General features: G+C 32.7%; 1 protein-coding gene across 1 annotated transcript in view; it reads right to left on the bottom strand.

Annotated features, from left to right (window-relative positions):
* The window catches only part of Ush2a (usherin), a 740,698-nt gene that overhangs the window by 285,294 nt on the left and 431,426 nt on the right, over window positions 1-23,978 (bottom strand). Inside the window, exon 38 of the mRNA XM_015483330.2 lies at window positions 1,489-1,668. Within this exon, the coding sequence (XP_015338816.1) occupies window positions 1,489-1,668 (180 nt within the window). The remainder of the gene's footprint in view (window positions 1-1,488; window positions 1,669-23,978) is intronic.

Raw genomic sequence — 23,978 nt, 5'->3', positions numbered from 1 at the left:
TCTAAATCAGTGTAAATGCCATAAAGTGAATATATAACTCATTAAATATTCTATTTATCCTGTTAAGAAAAGTATTCATAAGCAACTTAAAATTTCTACTAAAGTATCAATTGCTCTTTGATTTCTAAATGTGAATGAAGGGTATTAAATACCAAGGTTTAGAGTCATCACAGGTTTCTGCTATTTTTTTCAGGTGGATTAGAGGGAAAAATGAAGATATGATTAACCAATGCTCCTTTCTTTGGTTTTGTTTTGTGTTGTGTTCTCTAATTAAAAATAAGCATCTATCCAAATTCAATTTCTTTTTAAAATTAATTCATGAAATCTGATACTTACCCATATTGATCAGTCCTGGAAATCTCTTTTAAGCATTCTTTTCTCAAATAATGTGGCTTCTGCCATTTAGAATTTTAAGTGTTTTAGTAAATATCCATTCATTAACTCTTATAATGTCATAAAAGGAAAGAATCGTGAGTGGTTCTTATGCCACAACAGGTAATAAATCTTTTCCTGGGGGAAGAGATTTCATAGGAACTACAGATACAGCTGTATTTTTCTCCAGTGATGTGGCATTTTTCTGCTGTTAAGCTCTTTATGACCAGAGGGAGATTTAGTTATGCAGCTCTGTAGATGGCTGATAACAAGACCATGATATTCTTCCTCAGTCTACAAAACCTTGGTTCCTGGAAGTGTGGCTATAGGGCACAAAATTATGGTCCTAGGGTCCTTCTCCTTGGATATTTTCAGGAAGTATACATTCCTGAACACTCAACTGAGAATCGAGCCCTTATTATGAGGCATACTTTCTGTTCAAGGGCCATATATACTAATCTGAGAGGAAGTTCTTCTTAGCACTTAGTTCGCACAAATAGGATAATGGTGGAGTTGATTAAAGATCAAAGTAACATTGATTTTGGCAATTTTAACTAACTTGAATCAACTTTTAATAGAAATATTTAAAATATACACGTCTAAACTATATTACATTAGCACCACTAAAACATAATCATTAGGATATACAGTAAAAGTGTTTGTCCAGTGGCATGAGTACAGTGTTCTAGTCTGTGTAATGCCCTTTTTGCCAAACACAAAAGCATCTAAACTAGTTCCTCAGGAAACCAACAATGAGAAACATTTGCAGTAGAAAATTAAAGCTTCAATTTAAAAATAAAAATTTTGAATCTAAGTGAAGTCTCAAACAAAAATAATTTTCAACCTTCTTAACATGCAGAAAGCCAGAGATATGTGTATGTGTATGTGTGTTCAGTACGCATACATACATATACATATAGGACAAGATGAAAGCAGACTCAACAACAAAAGAATATTAATAAGTCTCAATAAAACTAAATGAAACAACCAGAGATTCAACCGAGCCTCTAAGTTCTAGAAAAACTTAATTCCAAAAATAAACAAGATACTCAATGGTGTCTTAGTGCCTAAGACATTCAATTAAAATTAGACAGCCAATATTTTTCATAGACTTACCCCATGGTGGCATTGCAATCGTTATAGCATCACTTATCAAGCTGCCTTGGCTATTGGTAGCATTCACTTGTACCGTATAGTTAGTAAAAGGAACCAACCCATCAATGGGCACCCAAAGGTTGGAATCTCCACTGCTGTGCATGACTTTTGTGCCACTCAGAAGAGTGTAGTTATTACCTGCTGATTAAAAAAAAGAAAATTATTGACCTTAGTATAAGGGCTCTTTCTACAATTTGAAGATTTAAGGGGAGGGGTTCCTGAACCTCTTGTAATAAATTGCACTATAACAGCACTGCCCTAAGCTACACTGTATGCACTCCCATCAATATGCACTCTCATGTTACTATGTTGTGAACAAAACCAAACCTGGGCTGACAGTTCCAATTCATTTATTGTGGTGATTGAAATAGCTTGACTGATATTTGAAAATAGTATGAAACCATATCACAAGTATCATGAATAAAAGAAAAAATATTGCACAGATAATTGAATTATTTAATGAGTTGTGTTTTACTGAGTTGTGTTTTAATGAGTTGTATTTACTTTTTATCCTTTTTGAGGTTTTCTTTTTATCCTTGAATTCTCATGGGTGTGCAGAAAGAAATAACACAGTTCGCTCCAAATAGGATGGTCCTAGATATAAATCGTATGCTCAGATACATGTCAGATGTTTTCTGTGTCATCATCTGTGGTATTTTCTGCTCATCTTGCTCAAGAGGTGGGTTTTCTTTGTACTTAATACCCCTTCAAATAGGAATTGGTCAAAATATCCTAAAAAGCAACCGGAGATGGGAGATAAATCATGTTCACTTTGATCAAATGTGGTTTTTAGTTCTATTGGTAAATGCAGGGAAGTCCCTGATTGTGTAACAGAATGACTTCCAATATACCCCATCCTCACCAAGCTTTAGCAACCCATTAGCAAGTCTCAGCATATCTGGGACATGGAAAAAGACTGGTGCCTAACAACAGTGTGTTCTCTCTCCTGTGCACCACAGGATTATGCTGAAAGTTAAGAAGTATTAGAAATTAAGGTTAAAACAAGAAAAGGGTTATGACTGAAAACTATAATATTTATTTCACTTTCTACATTAAGATTTTCCTGAGAAGTTTACATGAGGCAACTATTTTCCAAAATATGGTTTACTTTTAGTCAAATGTTACTAATGTGTTATAATTATTCTTTAAAAACATAGAAAATAAAATCATGGCATTTGCAAGTAAATGGATGGAATTAGAGAAGATAATGCTAAGTGAAGATAGCCAATCCCCCCCAAAAACAAATGCTGAATGCTTTCTCTGATATAAGGAGGCTGATTCATAGCGGGTAGAGAGGGGGAGCATGGGAGGAATAGACAAACTCTAGATAGGGCAGAGGGGTGGGAGGGGGAAGGAGGGGACATGGACGTGTTAGAAATGATGGTGGAATGTGATGGACATCATTATCCAAAGTACATGTATGAAGGCATGAATTGGTGTGAATATAATTTGTATACAACCAGAGATATGAAAAATTTGTGCTCTAAATGTGTAATATGTATTATAGTGCATTCTGCATTATAAATATTTATTTATTTATAAATAAAAATAAAAACATAGAAAAAAGAACCATTAAGAATATTAATATTTATTTCAACTAGGCATTTTTTGTCTGCCAAAACATTTTTAAAATGTACATTTCATCTTTTCTACAAATTCTACAGATAAAGGCAAATGAATAAAAAACACAGAATAATTGAACTTCATTGGGTAAAGAAGCATATTTGCTATATCTCTGGTACTGATATAATCTTTATTGATTAGATAATTAAAAAGTAAAAGATAGCCACATGCTAAAAGTGATCTTGCATTTTACAGTAGTTTTAATGGTTGCAATATTCACAAAATATATATTAACACAGTTTAGTAGCAAAGCATATTGCAAAGGGAAGAATATAAATTTGGTTTTTAGAGGGTCCCACTTTCAAACTAGTCTGTCCTTGTATTTTTAGTAATGCATCCTTTGCAAAGTTACTTAGTGTTTATAAATCTCTCATTGTTAATCTATGAACTAGGAATGCTAATTACAGTGTAGGATGATTGTGAGATTTGAGGGATTTTTTTATTATTATATCTAGCACATAAGTGTTGCTCATAAACAACTATTATTTAAATATTTTCTTGGGTTCCTGAATATACTACATTAAATATAATTGGAAAAGTACTACTCTAAGAGGCACTGTGCATGCTGCCATCAATGCATATACTATTTATTTTATTGCCTTGTGAATAAAATGACACCTGGGATAACATCTTCACTTCCTTCATCATAGTGATCACAACAACCAGGAATTATGCTACTGTTTTTGTTATAACCTGTACAACTCATACATTGCAGAGAAACATTTAGAATTAGCACCCTGTATTTTACTTTCTTAGAAGCAATTACCTAACTACTAAATTCTCTGTCTCTCCCAATCTAACAAAGTAATATCAATCAAAATTCTATGGCTTTCAATGAACAAAACAATGGCCATCTCATCCACTACTATTATGCCATTGTCCCATCAGGTTATATTTCAATTTTGAAATTAATGAAGCTCAAATAATGCAAAAGGGAATCTGATGGTTAGTTATGACACACTTATTTTCATGAAATATGGGTAAGACAGACAAAAACTTAAAAATATGTAAAATTTTTAAAAAGATTCATAACAATTTTGGGATAAAGTAGCTGAAAAATTTATTGCTGCCAAATACTAGGGTATAAGTGTTTTCCATTACAAGAAGAAATTCCTAGTAGCATATAATAATTGACCACTCTGGACTTGAAATTAGCACATTCAAAGGAGTGGTTTATTCCAGAGAATAAATGGCACTTATGGGTTAAAATAAAAGAGTAACAATTTTATTCATTTTCAGTAAAGCCAGATAAAAAGACATTTGTAATTTTAAAAATGATTTAAGGTTCTCAACTGCAATTAAATAATGTATTCTTATATATGTGTAATGCTTATTAGCAAAAAAGTTCTGAAACTTTCAAAATAGTCTTTGATAATTTTGCTATGCATTAAAAATTTCTAAATTATACACTTGTGATTTTTGTGGGTTCTTTATAGGTGGTCCACTTGATTCAACTGAAGATGATTGAGTTCCAGCTACATGCAAGGAGGAAACTTGGCTCAAGGCAGATGAGAACATGTTTCAAATAAATAAACATATTTCTTTCAGTCAAAATATCTAGTTAAGATTAAATGTGAATCCTTTGTCATCACTAAGAACAATTACATGATTAGCCTCAGAAGGCCCCAAGTTTCCAAGACACCTAACTACCCAGAAACATTTTCAGTTACAGTTGAAATAAGTGCCATCATTGTCATATCCTGTTGTAAAATTTCAAAACGTTCAGCCTACCCTAAAGTGACCCAGGCAGATTCTCCTCTGACTCTGAAGTAGCGTAACTGTGCACATCTTATAAAAGCCTGAAATTGCAAAACAACAAAAATTCTACAATTAAGCCAGGAGAGCATTATTTTACACATTTCCAGTCAGGTGCAAATGTAATACCAATGAATAAACATCTATTATAATATCAGTGAAGTTTTATTCCTTGCATTTTGTTTGTTATTGAAGCAAAATTTGAGCTTCAAAACAAACACTATCTCTAGTTTGAAAATAGCATGACAGGGGGAAATATATTAAGTACCACTTTATTCTAAGTTTCCTAGATAACAACATTAATACATGGTAATTATACAATTAGTTGTAGCATTAAGTTCTAGTTATAGAACAATGATTACTCAGTAATTATAAGAAGTATATAATTACTCAATAATTATGAGAAGTATGCAATTACATAACCATTTTACTCAGCTCAAAAAAGAACATGTATATCTCCAGGAACCACGCAGCCAAGTGAGTCTAATGCTCTCTCACCTCCACTAACACACAGTTCCATTCACAAGCCTAGAGTCAATGACAGAATTTCGATTCTCAATGTAGCTCAAAAATTTCCAGAGTCAACACCAAAAATGGACCCACAGATTGCAGTTCTTGCTCCTCCTCATGAACCCCCTCCATCTTTCCTCCTTGCTCTTTACCAATTTGCATTTTGAGATGTTGGGTAAAGATCCTTAAAATTCAAGTCCTCAGATTGCCCCTCTTGAGTGGGTTGTGGCTTACCATTTTTCACTGCATAAACTTGGTTTCACTGGGCTGGAAAATACAGCCCTGTTGGTTCAGCCTTAAAAATCAAGCTAGAAAATGCTAAGTTGATAAGCATTTCCTATCACAGGTGACCATTCTGGCCTCAGCTCTCACCATATTTGTGAGTATAAATGGATGGTGCAGGTGCATTTAAGCTTCTGTGTTCTGGAACCACAACTTACCCCAACCCCTATCCACAGACTGTGACTTTTAGTTGAGCTTCCTGCATCCCCACTCTTTGGCTTGGACTGAACCAATTAACTTTAACTGGAGATTGCTCTAAACTCTACAGAATGTGGTTGTCTTTTATTAGTGTTCCAAGTTTCACCTGCATCAAAATCACCTGGGGTGCTTCATAAACGTTCATATAGTTCAGTTGCACCCTAGACTTACTAAATGAGAATATCAGATGTCAGGGTCCAGAAACTACTGCACGATTCTTCTCCAGTAAGTTGAAATTTGAGAATTACTAATTATTCAATCTGTAGTTAGGATGGTCTTAAAGCAGTGATCAAAATTAATTCTGCTTCTAAAAGTAGCTAGATCACATTTGGCATCCTTATTAATGGTGGTTTTAAACTATAGTGTTGGGCTATAAAATGTTTACTCTATTAGTGAAATAATGTATTCAAAGAGTATAAAACTAATGATTAAACTAGATCTATCTTTACAGACTGAAAAATGTAAATCTTATATGGTTGTTCTATGAGAAATTTTAAAATGTGCATAAAAAATTTTATTAAATGAGTAATCATTATTGCACATCTGAGAACAATAATTTCAGAATTTCTGATTGAAGGATTCTGTTTTTCTTTCTCCCTCCTCTCTCACTGAGGATGCAAGGGAAGAAAAATATTTTTGTACACTGGTCCACATCATGCATCACAAGAAGAAATAAGTTTTGTATAGATCATGTAAAATTTTTAAATAAACTCCTAATTGCTATTTCTGAATGTTCCATATTCCAAAGTATCTTTGGAAACGTTAAATCATCTTTCCTATTTCATTCTGAAAAAAAAAGTGCTAAATGAAGAAATAGACAAAATAAATTCCACATGACCAACAGATTTCACTGGTAAAAAATCTTTTTCTCAGTTTCAAATGGGAAGTCTTATTAAAATGGTAACATCATCAATGCCAGTTTTCTAAGGTGAAAAGCTTATCTTTAGTGTTATTGGTTGAATAGCAAGATATTTTTCTATTTAATCATTTTTTAAGCAAAAATCAACATAAATGGATATTTTCACATGTATGATACAGAGATGTAAATATAAATGGTTGTTGTCCTGGGAACACCATCCCATGGGATTCTCCAGATTGAAATAACACAAATGAGTATCCTTTCCCATTCTTGTTATAATCATTGTCACAAGAATTTTAATGCACCATATATTCCATAATTTTTTCCCTCTGTACTGTACTGCTGTGACCTTTTCAATATTCTATAATTTGACTGGCTGGCCATTTCGGTTCTCTCCTTTTTACAGCCTTATTAACTTGTGGGAAAGAGGTGAAGTGAACAACCAATCAGAATACATAATATTGCAAAGGTCAGCGTAGTCCTGTACAGTATCATCACACACGGAATACTGTATGCCAGGCATTAACATCCTGATATCTTATTCATGTGACAAAGATTGTAACAAGAACAGAAAATGGCACAACATGAATCCATTCTCATGACAAAGATTATAATGAGAAATGACATCGAACAAACCAAGCTGATTCTTGTTACCTTGTGAGGATTTTATATGTCAGACCTGGTCCTGCTTTAAGTTAGCCTTTTTCTGAATCCAATTACACCTTAAGGTAGGAAAAAGTGTTAACTAATTTTCCCACTTCTCGTATAAGAAAATGCTGTATTTTTCCTGTTATGGGAAATACAGGAAAAATACAGGAGGCTGGCTTTCCTGTATATACGTATCAATTTTAGAGTTGTTTGGCTCCATCTCACTATAATATAATAGAATTCTGCCAATACAGTATACTGCAGATCAGGGCAAAGAGGCATAACAGTCCTTTATTGTGAGCTAAGAATTTCAGATTGCTGTAGATAACACATATTAATGTTTAAGTTACTTTTCTTTATTTTACATTGATATTATTTTAAGTTATTTTATCCACAAAGAAAGTGTATCCTCCAAATTCCATCATTCCAATAGATCTTTGCATGGTAGGGATGTGAAAGCTGTTGGTCCTTTATTTTGTAATAATATAAGGACAATGGAATCTTGGAGCTGGCCCTAAGTTTTTGACAATATAAAAAATACTTACTGATATATGCCTGTATAGCTTTCTTCTTCCTCTTCTTTTTTTTTTTGGGAGGTGGGTACCAGGGACTGAAGTCAGGGACACTGGACCACTGAGCCACATCCCCAGTCCTATTTTGTATTTTATTTGGAGACAGGGTCTCACTGAGTTGCTTAGCAACTTGCTTTTGGTGAGGCTGGCTTTGATTCTCCTGCCTCAGCCTCCTGAGCTGCTAGGATTACAGGTGTGAGCCACCACACTCAGTTAGCTTTCTTCTTCATAGAACATTTTGAAAGAGGAATAAAGAACTAGCCTTTGAGTCACTTAGTCCTCTAAGAAAGTCAGTGTTCTACTAATGTATTATATGTCTTATCATTACTGTAATTATGCATAAGTGATTTTAATTAGTTGTCATCTAGTAAAAGGTATATTTTCTTGATTTCTCTGTAAATTGCTAGTATAAAACTTGTACTTAAGGGAATAAATTCAGATCAACTCACAAAAAGATGATTCAGAAATATTGGACCTGACTGTGCTCATGCAAAAGGAGTCATTGCTGTACAGATACTGAGGATCTTTTTGTTTTGTTCTATTTTTTTCTAAATATGTGGCTAAAAGTAACCAAATGTTGTAGATACCCTCCTAATATTTTGTCATTAAAAAAAACTTTTAAAAATGGTTCCTTACATTAATTTTTTGCTCTAAGTACTAAGTCAGATTTTTCTAAATGAATTTTATTATTATCAGATAGGAATTAAAGAACAAAGAGATATGCCATATCCCTGTGCAGTTTTCTCAATATGGATATGAAAGTAAAACTAATGTAAAAATATTAAGTCCATAAAAATAAATATATATGTGTGTGTAGAGATTACTGAAATATAATGTATTTTCATTAATCATGTTGTGCTGAGAGCCATAGCCAAGTAGGAATGATGCATGGCAATTTCCTTGTCAGCCTACCCAATGTTGCTTAGAGGGAGGACTCTCCATTGTGGAAATGGGCTTGCCTTGGACCCAGGTCATTTGCAGTGACATTGCATGAATGTTTGAGAGTTTTGGTTGAAAGGTGACCCTGCTCAGGGATTAGGGTGGATCCGGGTTTAGGGTGGATCTGGGTTTAGGGTTTAGGGTGGATCCTGCTGGGAACAGGGCATATCCTGCTGCCTCAGGTGCCCACTCCTGGAGTTCCCATGGAGTTCTCGCGGGGTTCTGAGAGTATTTGGTACGCAGAGCCCGGTGGCGGGTGAATTTTCCCAGAACGTGCGTATAGAGTGCTGGTGAGAGTTTGGGAATATAGAATTGCTGTTTGAATCTACAAGGCGGTGTGGTGGCCTGGTTATTTTGTGCCCAGCCAGACTGCGGCAATGTTGCCATCTGAAATATTGCATTTATTTTTCCCCCCTTTTGGGCACACTGATATTTTTCCAAATGATCCAATTATTGCCATCATCTCCATTGGCAGAGAGTCATTTGGGCAAATGCACCTCCATAGAAAGTGGTCTCCAGCTTCTGCACTAAACACTGGACATGAACACAACTCTTTTGTATACTGGAAAATGTCTTATTCTGTGGTTATAGTAGAGCTTTGACAAACATGCTCACTATGCTGAGCCTTCAGTGCTTCTGTAATCAAGGGACAACTCAACTGTTGGTATTAATCCCTTTTTTATGCTTCTGAGATATATATATATATATATATATATATATATATATATATATACATACACACATTATATATACATGTATATACATTATATAATGTATATATGTACATTATACATTATATATACATACATATAATGTATATTTTGCCTTCCAGAGCAAAAAGAGTCATTTCTATGTTCCAAGTTGATTCTCCTGAGTAAACTTTTTGAAGAGTGGAACAGCATATGTGAAAAGAACGCTTTGCTCAGATAGCCTTGAATTACATCACTGCACGAAACCTTCATGAATGCTTTGAACATCTTTCATTATTCAGCAATTATAAATGCAAATTACTGAAAAGGAAAGAAGCAGGAAGAAAATATGCTATAAATAGTGCTCTAATTCCACATGCCTAGGGAGTTTGCCAATGGAAATCCAAGTGCACTGCTTGTATGGTAGCCTCTATTCTAAAGGCTTAATAAGAGCAACTGAAGAGTAATTAATGACTGCTTTGATGAAAGAAGGATGGGTGTACTCTTTCAACTATTTCTGAAAGTTTTTTTTTTTTTAAAGTGCTCATAGTTATGTGCCTTCCAGAGGAAAATCAAAGGTAGGTAATTTACCCAAAACATGAAACATAATTTTCTACAGATTCTGGTGAAAATAAGTGAATAGCTAAACAAGGTTAAAATATTTGAAGTAGCAAATACAGTGTTTGTATTTTATTGCACTTTATTTTAAGGAAATAATCAGATAAGTGCACCAAATATGGCCTTATTCTAAATATGAAGAAATGAATTACCAAATAGTTTAATTGTGCCTATGCAAAAATTTGACTTAAGAACCAAGAACAGATGGCTAGAATCAGAGCAAGAACAATTTAATGTAGTTAAATTGTTAAGTTGTTAAAGGGTCATAAGATATATGTTTGTTTGCTTTACAAATTTTATGATAAATGTTATATTCATATTTATTTATATGTGTGTGTATATATATATATATATATATATATGCACATACATTAATACTAACCTCTTGAACAACTGCTTTATTAATTTTGCTCTCTAAAGTCAAACTGTTTTTCTCTTTTAAACCCCTAAAATATGGTGTCTTTCCAGACTGGATAATCATAGAAATTAAAAGAACTGGCCTGGATCCATTCAAAGGCATTACATTAACCCTTACTCTTTTCTTAATGTTAAACTAAATTAGTTGGTATGGTTCAGCTCTAAAATAAATATGTGATAACAGATAACACTTCTGTCATGAGAAATAGTTACTCCTTACCTAATAGCACTCTAAGAATAAAATCTTTAACTACCAATTGTATTAATAGGATTTTGTTATAAGAATAAAATTATTTTAAAACTTGACTTCATCTTAAGAAAAATATTAAGAAATTTAAAGATTTTAATAAGGTTATTGCTTCATGTGTTAAGTCTATCTTTTAATCCTTGTTCATTCTTTGGGCTTGCATTGTCAGTATACAAATAAAGATTATTATCTGGTTTTTAAACATGTTCATAACTCATAGATGCCAATAAGAATATTCAGTCCATCTGGGAGATGATCAGAATGAAACTGGCTAAAAAGCCAGACCTGGGGATCTCCAATCCATAATCAAATATCTAGATTGATTGTGTCACTTGCACTTGTATTGATTTTAATTCGAGTAGCTCACCCAAGGGAATAATAAAATGTGGAATAAAACTGATTTATGAGAACAAAATAAATCCTTTTGTGAGTGGTAATGAATTGGTACTATTTAACCCTTTCAATCACAGATTGAAAAAACTATTTGTTTTTTAAGAATGCTGAGCTAGCCAAAAGAAGTCATATCAGAAATGCCAATACTGCCAAGTGCCATTACACCCAGCTGTAATGCCGGGGAAGAAATGCTGCTCTAAAATTGATGGAAGGCATTATTTGACATACGACATACTTTTAGCTTTCCTGGGCCAACTCCTATGTGTCATCACAAATGATGGACCTGTAGATCCAAAGTATTATGGAATCACTCAATAAATGTTTATTGTATTTATTTACATGATTTATAAGACAGCTAGAAGCAAGAACAAAAATATGGTGGTACAACATTAACTACATTTAATTATTTCCCCTGAATATTAATGTTTTTTATTTTACTCAAAACTTAGTACATAAACAGCTAAATTGAGGGCTTCCCAGGGACAATGGACATATTAAGGTGAGCTATCTTTCAGTATATTTGGAACAATTATTTTCCTAGAAGAAAACTGGAGGATCTAGAAAAAAAAGGAGACGATTTTTACTTAAAACCAAAGTAATGTTTGATTCTATCAATTGGTCAAACAGCCAACCAGTTGTTTCAATGAGAAAAAAAAATTAATCAACTCACATTCCTTAAAACCTAGAAGACAAAACATTCTCAGCAGTTTGTCATTCACTTAATTTTTCCACTGTGTTAACAATTTATATGTATGATTTTTGCCTGTGCTGTCCATCAAAATCACCATTGTCTGCATCTGTCTATCAAACACTTGGATGTGGATATGCTGGCTGAGGAATTGAATTTATTTTATTTAAATTAATTAATTTAAATTAAAAACTGATCATTGATTCAGTTTACTACAACTCTTAAATATGTTTAGAATAACTTGATATGTGAATCTACTTTCTCAATTAAAAACTATGAAATCTAAATACAAATGAAATACATGTGATAAACTATGCCATCTGAATTAAAATATGCTATAATCATAATATATATATAGGTTTAGAATTAAAAATAATGTATTATTTCATTCACTTTAAGAGTTTGATCATATGTTGAAATTATATTTTGGATATATTGAATAAGATATTCTACTAAACTAATTTTAACGTATTTTTTAATATTTTTAATGAATATTATAAAATTCAAATTACATATGAAGCTTACAGTATATTTATATTGGGTTCTGTATTCTGACATGTTAAAGGAAAACTTCAAATCCAAGTTTAAAGTGCATGTTCATTTATTTCTTAAGCTAATGGAAGAAAGCCTCATTGTTTTATGATCTGCCTCCATATATTGATACAGAATGTAGGCAAAATTCATTCAGAGAATGCAGATTCTATTGTATATTTCTCATTTAATTCATAGTACTAAGAAAGCTGATTTCAGAACTAACCCTCAGAAGGGAGTATTTCAAGAAGGGTGAGTTGATTTGTTATTAGTTCTGTCATTGTGGCTTGTACTGTCATGGTGTTTAATGAAAGTATATGAAGGTAACTTTATCCTCACTGGCATAAAAAGGCTTTTAAAAAAATTAATACATTTTACTATTTACAATGAAACATAATTTAATTCAGTTGATGGTACCATAATTATTATAGCATAATAATTTTTCTAGTATGATAACTTTTGCACATATGCCATGCAGAGTAAATCATTGAACAGGAAACAGGATACAAATCAAAAAGATAATAAGAAATTCTATTATCATAAAGGAATAAATTATTGAGAATACTGAAAGTGAACCACTTTAAGTTTAAGGGATTCAAGTAAGAGCAAGATGATTATAAACAATGATTGCATTTGGTTAGGTTTCCAAAAGAAGCCAAAGCTTGAGAGTTTTAACATTCCTTGCATAATGAATTTGATTCTTTTGTTCAGAAGTTCTCATGAGAATTTTGAAGTTTTAAAGTCTCTTTCCTAAAAGGTTCTAATAGTTTAATATAAAATGAAGTGTGCTACAGACTACTCTTTTAATTTTTTTCTTTTGGCTTCACATTTACCTTCTTTGATTATAAAAGAAATGTTTGTTTATTGTAAATTTTAAGAGTATATCAGAAACTCTGGAGAAACTGAAACTGTCTAAAATCTCCAAATAATGTTACCTTATAATATTTGGTGCATTTTGGTGAGGATTCTTTCATATTTGCTTGCTGATCTATATTTATAGACTTACTGCCACATTTGTAATTACAGAATATTATGATGCTCACCATTTTAAAACTGTAACAATACAAATATTCCATCATCAATAAATATACACCTGCATAATCTTGGTTTTTTTACCACAAGGTATTCAATCCATATAGTTGAACATATAGGAATATGTCTCCCTTGATTTTTGTCATAAAGTCAGTAACATAATTTCACAAATATTTTTGTGTACCATTTGATTATTTACTTTATATTTGGCACTTATGAACTATACAGAAAGGTGGGTTTCAGTTTGGAAATTTGGTACATGCATATAACATAATTTGAACAATTTCACTCCCCAGTACCTGTCCTTATCTTCTCTTCCTCCCTCAGCCTGCTCCTTGTCTTCTACCTTATTGGTCTCCCTTCTACTTTAATGATGTCCTTTCTATTTTTTTCCAACTAACTTCCACATATGAGAAAGGCATGATGCTTCTCTTTCTGAGTCTGGCTCACTTTGCTTAATATGATGCTCCTCAGTTCCACCCATTTTCTTGCAAATGATATACTTTCATTCTTCTTTAAACTCTATTGTGTAGGGGGATATGGAAATGGAGATATATATGTGTATATGTGTGTGTGTGTCCATTCCTCTGTTGAAAGTCCCCTGGCTATTGTGAATTGTGTTGCAATAAACATGGTATGCAAGTATCTCTGAAGTTGCTAACTTTACTAATTCCTAAAGTATTTATATTAAGTCACATTCCCACCAACAGTGTTTGAGTTCCTTTTTCTCCACATGTATTGTTATTGTATTCCACCATGTATTGTTATTTGTATTCTTGATGGCCATTCTGACTGGGGTAAGATGGCATTAATCTCAGTGTAATTTTGATTTGCATTTCCCTGATGTTTATAGATGTTGAACACTTTTTCATGTAATTGTTGACCATTTATAATTCTTTTGAGAAGTGTCTGTTCAGTTTATTTGCCTGTTTGTTATGTGGGGGTTTTTGTTGTTGTTGTTGTTTAGTATTGAGCATTTTGAGTTCTTATACATTCTGCATATGAATCTTCTGTTGAAAGAGTAGCTAGCCAAGATTTCCCCATCCTATAAGGTCACTTCACACTGTTTCTTCCTTTATTATGCAGAAGCTTTTTAATTTGATGCTGTGTCATTTGTCTATTCTTGCTATTATCTCCTGAGCTACTGGAGTCCTATTCAGGAAGTCATTGCCTGTGCCTGTGTTGAAGTGTTTCCCTCTAAGAGTTGCAAAGTTTCTGGTCTTAACCTTAGATCTTTCATCCATTTTGAGCCAGATGAATATTTCTTTTAAAAATTTTCAAGGAGCCACATTACTGTGTTTCTCAATGGATACAAATATTTTAAACCTTGTATTTACTTTATATGCTTATTTTCATGATCTCAAATGCATTACTAGAAACAAATAATTTTGTCAAATTTTTTGGTTTGTTGTTAAAATATAAAAATTTTATGGGTTATATTTGTAATATAGCACTTGAATTAGAACTATTTTTAGTCAAAGTAGAAGTGTTCACCTTGTGTAGTACTGTGTTACATACAGCTAAGTAAAATAACTGAGTGGGCTAGACTCTTGTTCTTTAAGCGTAAAGACCTCTGAATTTTCTACTTTCATGAAGTTAGAGAAAATATTAACCCAGAGATTTCTAAACATCCTTTAAAACTTGATTAAAATAGTATGTTTTAAAAATTAAATGTGATATCAATTATTCTCTTATCATTATAATAACTAGAACACAATCAAAAAGTAAAATACCAGGGCATAACTCTAACAAGAAATATAAGGCCTTTATGAAGAAAATAACAAAAACTTACTGTGAGATACAAAATGCTTCAATAAATAAAATCTTAACTCATTTACAGATAGGAAATATCTAAAGATATAAATTCTTCCAAAATTAATTTATAACAAGGAGAGTCCATTAAAAATATGTGAGACATTTTTTCAACTCAATCTAATGTTCAGTTGGAAGCATATACATAAGAACTAAAAACTTTTAAAAAATGAATAGTAGGCTATACAAAGGTACAAAAGATATTTTAAAAGATACAAAGGTATTTTAAAAGATTATAGAAGTTGGAAGTGCAGAGATTAAGTGTGCCTGATGAGTTGAGAAACAAAAATAAAGGGAAGAAATAAATAGCTCAGAGACAGTTATCATCATACAAACAAATTTAAACCTCTGATATATTTTGCAAAATACTCTAATATATGTTTCAACTCTTGATGGAGAAAATTTTTGTACAAAAATATGCCAAGATTTAATTACAAAATTAAAACACTACTTCCTAGACCTCAAAAGCAAAAAGATAAATTGGATAAAATATTTAAAATTGTAATGACTATTAATTACTATTATAAAATTTAAGTGGTCATAAATATGGAATCAAATTTTTTAAAAAACTCTAAAATCTTCTGGGCAAAGTGTATGAAAAGATGAATAGGAAAGACAAAAAAATACCTAGTTAACATATGAAAAATATTTGTACTCTATAGATAGAAAAGAAATAAATATTAAAACAACCTACCATTTTTACCTATCAAATTGGCACAATTACAGCCAGCTAAACATATTTGCATACTGTTACAAGGCATTTGAATTTATGTGGCCTTTCTTGAAAGCATTTTTTCCAATGCATACCAGGTATATTGAAAAGTATTACCATCTTTAATTTAGTAATTCCTTTTTATCTGCAAATATTAAGGAAATATGCAGAAGTATATGCTAATAATTAATGTACTTTAGTAGTAAAATAAGAAACCTAAGTATCCAACAAAAAGGAAATTATTAATATATTTTGGTGCACTCATACCAAGGCATATTACATAAGTGCTAAGAATGCTTTTATGTGTTTTATGGGAAATATCCATGCTATAATGTTTAATGTATAAAGCAGAATCAAAAAAAAAATGTTTGTAGTAAAATCTCAAATACATTTTTTTGTATTCACCAATGTGTACACACACACACACACACACACACAATCTCTCCACAGGAATTAAGACTATATGTATAAGTGAAAATATAACACATTTTAAATTGGTATCATGTTAATAAAACTACCTCCAAAGGGAAGTTAAAAAAAGGCTAAGCCAGTATGGTAAGACTGTAGTTACTAAATTTAAGTAATATGTATCTGGATAAAAGTTGAAGAAATATTGACAACACTTCACAGTTTTTGCAACCCGATGCCAAAGTGTGTGAAACAGCCTACTTGGTTCTATATCAAGTAGCACCTGCCTAGCTTTCCAGTCTCAATTGTTCATTCCATTCTTTGTTGACTCTGTCCTAGGCACACTGGTGTTCTTTCCCTCAAACCCACTACAATTTACCCTTCTTACAACCTTTACAAATGTCATTCCCTCTGGAACCTTCTTTCCTTTATTCTTCTTCAAGATGGTACCTAGTCATTTGTAATGCTTCCTGTAAAAGTCATGAACATGTAAAGATTTTTCCTGACCCCCAAATTTACATTAAGTTCCATATTATGGAATATCTTAAAGATATATTCTTTTATGTTAATGTTTATTAAAGATTTATATTTTTGTATGTTTAACTGGTTAATTTCAATCATCTCCCCTTTTCAGCCTAAAGCCCCTTCAGTGGAGGGACTATACCTCTTTTCTAATTGTTCTTATCCTTAGCATTTGTCACTAGCTGTCTTGTTCTACAAAATAAGCAAGATATATGTTTGTTGCATGAATACATGAACAAATATCTAGAATTAATTCTATAATTTGAGATTTATGCTCCTGGAAGTAAACTTCCTTTGATATCTCCCCAAAAGTATATACTTAGGAAAAAAAATACAAAAAATTATATAAGCCATTTACAAATCCAAAAGTTCTTAAAACTATATAAAAGATGTTTTCTCTTAAATTGTTCCCTAGGATTTTTATATTCAATATCACTAAAATTTTTTTTAGAATAACTCATTGATTATAAGAATTTTATACCAAGTCATGGGAAAAAGGACTATAGCTCAGTGGTGGAGTGCTTGCCTTGTACATATGAGATGCTGGGTTTGATCCTCAGCACACATAAAAATAAATAAAATAAAGGCATTGTGTCCATCTACAATTACAAATATTTTTTCTAAAATAGTTGGGAAATATAAGTTCTAAGTGGGCTATTCTTAGGACTTCAAATGATGATTTATTCATTTAATGTTACTTTTTTAAAAGCAAATCTACAAGATCTGTAATCCCCAAAAGTCTAAATGATAAGACTCTTCATTATCTAAACAGGCCCAGTCCTAGACTTCAACAGAACTTTAAAATTCAAGAAGGGAATCAGTTGCTATAGAACCAGGTTTTAGAGGCTAGAGAATGACATCTTTACAGAGCTACATTTATTTTTTCAAAAAGCTACATTGTTTTTTGTTTTGTTTCCCTATGCAGCTAATTCTGGTTTTTTTTGTTTGTTTGTTTTTGTTTTTTCTCCTAAAACCAATTCACTGCTGACATATATCTATTGGGAAACTCCTCATTCAAAAATTCAGATAATTACATATAGTGGTCATATTTTCTGTCCACAAATTTCTAAACTCTGATTCTAATATTGCTATTTATTCTAATAAGCTCTGAACTCTTGCCATGGCAAAGCACAGGAAAACTGCCACCAGACAGATACAAAGTGGTAAGCAACCACAGGTTCAAAATATATGTTTGGCTGCTGACTGGCTTCCCCATGTGAACCTCACCATAGTTGTACTGGAAACCCCTCAAAGCACTGTGTGAACATTTATGCTTTCAATGCTTCTCCCTTTTTAAAAAGAGCATTTTCAAACAGTGTGCAAAATTATCCATAGGCAAAGGTCCATCTTTTGAGGGTGATCTACAATTACAAATTGTTGCCTGTGGCCCCCTTCTAACAATTTCCTTTCAGGAGGAATTAGAATGGGGGACATTTCCACAAAGATGCTCAGCAGAGTCTGAGACATGAAGTTAAGCCTCAAGAACACTGAAATCCTGTGGGCTGCATCCTCAGACTCAGGGTGCAGCCCATAGTTACGATTTGCATTTTATCACTGCATCATTTGCCTCAACAGACACAACAGCGCAGAGTATGCACTTGTTCATTATGTCAAGAAAATAGCCAATTATATATCAGACACAAATTCAATAAACTGCTGTGTGACTGTTGAGAACAGATGAGTTCTTAAATAAGTTTGATAAATTAATGCTTAGCTCCATTCTTGTGGAAGAATATGTCCTAATTACACATTTCTATAGCTTTATTGGCCATGACATGATACACAAACAAAAGTGTCAATATATTCAGTGAGTATACATTCTATAGCCAAATGTTTAAAGCCACATATATATTCTTATTGCCCATTCATATTTTTGTCATCAATACAGTAATGATTTTTAACTCAGACAACTTCTTAATTTTCTATGTGCTTATATTTGTATTTGTACCTCTAGAGATGTGTTGGAACTTTATGCAAAGGTATAATAAATGCAATTTTTTCTTTCTTGCCTTTTTATCATTAGAGACAGTTGCTTCTCGAATTAAGACTTATTCTAAACCTAAGAACAATTTCCTACAGTAGTCATTCCTAATGTCTCTTGTGTTGGTTTAGAAACAACATGTTAAATGGTCAGGGAGAGAGAGGCCCAGGGTTGTTGACTATAGCTAAAAGAACTCTCTACCATGACACACATTTAATTTCCTTTACATCTCTATAATAAATTGTAGAATCAATAACTGTATCATGTGAACTAAACCATAGTACAATACCTTTAATGCACCAGCACTTGATGAGTGTTTGTGTAAGATAGGCTAGATCACCTGCTGCTGTACACATTTTGTGAGTTTCAGTATTCATACATTGGGGTTTTTATTTTAAAAAAACAGAACACAGCTGTACATCCTTTGACCTTCCCTTTTAAAATATGGACCCTGAAATCAAGCTTAGTGGTCCTAAAAAGATGGAGACCAACGACAAGTCATATTCTGCAGCGGCTGCAATGAGGCAGACAGGAGGCTCCCTCATCCCCACCGCTCTTTACTTCCACCCAAGAAACACACTTTATGCGATCTCAGGCGAGATCACTCCTGCTGCCTGACCCTCTAACTCATTACGGGGAAATGAATTCAAATTGCTTGAAAGGAAGCTGCCTCTTTTATCTTCCCACTGACTGACAAGCGACTACAAAGTTCTCCGACGGGATTCCAAGTTACAAGCTGTACTGCATCACTGGAACAATTCCCCCACCAGCGGGTTTTCCCAGAGGGCAGCGTGTCAGATATACTGCATGGCTTGCAAGCGCAGCTCTGAAAGTGCTCATTTCCCTCCACACTGAAAAAACAGACATCAGGGACTATAAAACAAAGCTGTCCCTTTCCTAACAGCATTAGCCTTCCTGCAGACTCCTTGGAAGTCTAAGGGGTTCCCACGTATAATTATTTTCTTTACCTTCCCAAGAAGACAAATGCTTCTGTATTATTTTTTTTCTCCTTGTAATTTTTGTAAGACAGAGTTTATTCTGGGAGGAAAGGCATCTAGAGAATCAGATTATGTGCAAAGATCTCTGAATTTCTCTAGGTAACCTTGAAAGATAGATTGCATTTCCTTCGTTTTCTGAGATTCTTTTAGAGATTTACAGCATTTGAATATACTGACTCTCTAAAGCAACTCTTGGACAAAGTAAGACTATTCTAGGTGGTGGAATTTTAGGGTGGTTGAAAATATGCTTTCATCTCATTTATGCCCAATAATACTTTCTCCCCTTGTAAGCTTTTAGTTTCCTCTGTTTTCTTTTGTTTCTAGGTGGAGATGTATGCCAAGGGGCAAACACTTGATACTGAAGTAGGAATGAGATACTGATTCCAAATTTTAGAGTAAATAATAAATACAATAAATAATAAAACTTATGCTCCAAGGGTGGGGGATGGGGAACCATTGTATTTATACTCCTCTATCTTTTCTACCTAGACAAATCCTATTCTTAGAGAGGACCCGACCCTTCTAGATGTTCCCAGTGTCACAAAAACTTCACACCGCTGCTCCCCATCATGTAATTTCAAAAACCCAGATTTCCCATTCTCTAAACTACCTTTATTCCTTAGGTATAGACTTTCATTTTCATTTCTCTTACACTGCTTCTTAGTTTTCCTTCTTTGTTTTGCAACCTCTTATTTGATTACCACTGGTAATTATTACAGAAGAAGTGCAAATAAAACAAAAAGAAGTAAAGAAAATTTAACATGACACAAGTTACCAAAAGCTTTCTCCTGCAAAAATACTGAAAATTGTATTCCTCTGTTGGCTTCTACCTGGAGGCTCTGACTCATGCATCCAGTCTCTTAGAACCATCATGATTATTCCAAATTACTGTGCTTTGGAATCATCTACACACTCACCATCTATGCTTTTTAATTTATTGCAAAAATAATATGCATTTGTTGAAGAATTCAAAAATTTAGTTCATAAAAATGTTAAAATCAGAAGGTAAGCCATTCCTCATATAACCACCAAAAGATGATACCTATATTATTTTCTTTTCAAATTTACATTTCTTTTTAAAAACAGCTTTATAAACTAAATTAAACATTTTGCTTTTATCACGGCCATCCATTTTTTGGAGCAGGGAAAGCAAATGATTAAGGCTAATTTCATAACTTGTTCTTTCTTCTCTTTCCTTTCCTTTCCATGTCTGTTCTTTCCCTCCACCACTCTTTTAAAGGACACATTCCTAGTTAGAGGTATCCACCCTGGAAACAAATCAGCCAAACCCTCAAGATTGTACTTTTCTCTATTCAAGATGAATTTTCAGAGATCCATAAAATAATGCCTTCCCCAGTGTAAATGTATCAATCTGCTGGGGTTTTTTTTAATACTAAAAGAACATTTCCCTTTGCTGATGCCAAAGGATCAGTTTAATTCACCCTTTTTTCCTTCATAACCTACATTCTCTCTTTCTCAAGTAAATATCTTTATTCCGTGTCGCAATACAAAATAGGGGATTAGAAGAAAGAGTCATTTGAAGATGAAAACGAAGGTGCAATCCAGTTTTTCAGAGCAGGTGAGAGTTAACGGTGCACAAAGGATTCAGCAATTAGCACACCCTGGTGCTTTGCCTTAGAAACTCAAGACACAAAACAATCTGTCAGGTTATCAAGCAGTGAAGATCCCTTCCCAATTCATTCAAAAGGAAGGATAATGAATTAAACAATTCGCAGAAGAATCCACAGTAACTGCTTAAGACAAAAAGCAGGATGTGTGTTAAGACATGGTATTGTCTACTGAGAACAGGATCAGTGCAAAAAATCTAAAGAAAGTCTGGTAAAGAAGCTGGGATTTGTAAAAAAAAAAAAAATTGTATAGAAACTCAGGATATTTTCTTCTCTTCATAAAGTTACTATTTTTTGACAATTGAATAGTTTTACAATATTTGTAGCTGGAAATATTTTTGAAACTTTTAAAATAGTTATACAAACCTAAATTCTCAGCACAGATTGTTTTCCCATACCTGGCTAAAGAAATTTACTTTATCATTCTAAGATCAGTTTCTCTTATACAAGGCTTTCTTTACTATGTTATAATTTATTTTCATTTTTATTCCTAAATTTACCCATTTATTTTGTTTAAAAAATTGCACAACAAATACATAAGGAACTGTTATAAGCCTGTAACCTATCATTTAAATTATTAGTTAATTAATTTATATTTAAGATTGTGTCTAATGATGGCTAGAATTTGACGGCTCACCTGTGCAAGGTGAGCAGCACACTCCTGAGAGCCATTGAGCAAAGCACTTCTTTCAGGTCAATAAATGGCACCTGCAGACCCTAGGAAAATTAATTTGCATCATATGTTTCTCATAATTGAGTGGATGTTTCAAATTAGGTAGAATCCCACAGAAGTAGGTGCTAATCCTTATTTTTATGGTGGATATTAGCCAATGGCAGAATATTCTGGGACATCACAGAGTGCTTGGATCATCTGTTAATTTTGTGTTCACATTTGCTTCTGTTCACTCTGCCATCTTCTCACTATGTTTTCATATTCAAGTCCCTGTAACTGTAACTAAAGCAAAGGGGAAGGCTCAGTTTTTCTAAAGTGTTCTCCCAATTAACTCTGCTCCATTTGTCACCCCACATCCTGGTTTCCTTCTTGCCTCACGTGTTTGAGAATGACTTGTGTGGTCTACCTGTCTTGTCTTCTCCTTTTGCAAATTCTAAAGGGGCAGAGATGCTCTGTGTCCAACCTTTGGTACTATTTAGGCATCTCATATTTTGTTTATTAGAAACCACCTGACAATCCAATTAATTGGGTTTTTGTTTTCCATCTGGTGAAATTTCTATGCATTAAGAAAAATGACACAAAAACATTTCTAGATCACAAAAAATGATCATCCAACACAGAAATATAAACATGTGGTTTTCTGAAGACAAGGATTTGAGAGTGACATCTCCACATAATTTTGTAAAAGTAACTTTAAAATTTAAATTATTAATATGAGTATATAAATGTTCATTTTATAATTTATAATTACATAAAACTACATATAATTATAAAATATCAATAAATAAATTTAATGAAAATGTGCAAGATCAATATGAGGAAAAATTTGAACTTTTGAGAGAGATGCAGAAAACAAATAGTTTAATAATATTATTGATTGGAAAACTCAACATCATAAAGATATTAATTCCACTTAACTTATCTACAAATTCAGTAATAGCCTTATGAAGATAACATCAAGATTTCTGGAAGGAGTTAGAAAAATATAAAAGCTGCTTGAAAGAAAATAAAATGAGTAGGAAATATTTATGAAATAAATAATGAGTGGGAATGTTAAAAAAAGGTATGAAATATATTCTATATTTATTAAAATACTCAATAATGTAAACAAAGTTACAGATCTGTCCAGACATGTTTATAGATACAAGTGTAAATATAGGACATTTTAAATCATCAGAGAATAGTACAAATTATTTAGTAAATGCTTTTGAACAATGGGATAGTTTTTGAGTAAAAAAAAGTTTTGATCCACTTTACATAACATATTAATATAAACTCCAAATGAATTGAATATAAATGTTTTTAGAATACATTGAATTGCTAGAAAGTGCTAGAAAGAAAAAAATAACAAAAAGAAGAAATTGCTACTCATAAGATAAATTTTCCTAATAGATAAGGAACTCCTAAGGCTCAGTAAAAATATGGGCAAAAGAAATAAATAATGAATTCACAGAAAAAGAAATGCAAATAGACTTTAAATATAAGAAATACATTCAAACTTATATTCAAATATAAGAAGTATATTCAAAAGTATATTCAAATTAGTGAAATGCACATTTAAGATAGTATGAAATAGTTTTTCCTTTTTTTGGGAGACTGAGTCTTACTATGTCTCGCAGACTGGCTGGCCTTGACCTCCTGGACTCAATTGATCCTTCTGCTTCAGCTTCTCAAGCAGCTAGGATTACATGTGCATGCAATAGTGCCTAGTTGAGA

Source organism: Marmota marmota, unplaced genomic scaffold (assembly GCF_001458135.2).
Source record: "Marmota marmota marmota unplaced genomic scaffold, marMar, whole genome shotgun sequence".
In the NCBI taxonomy this organism is placed as follows: domain Eukaryota; kingdom Metazoa; phylum Chordata; class Mammalia; order Rodentia; family Sciuridae; genus Marmota; species Marmota marmota.
This window is presented reverse-complemented; position numbering and strand designations above follow the sequence as displayed.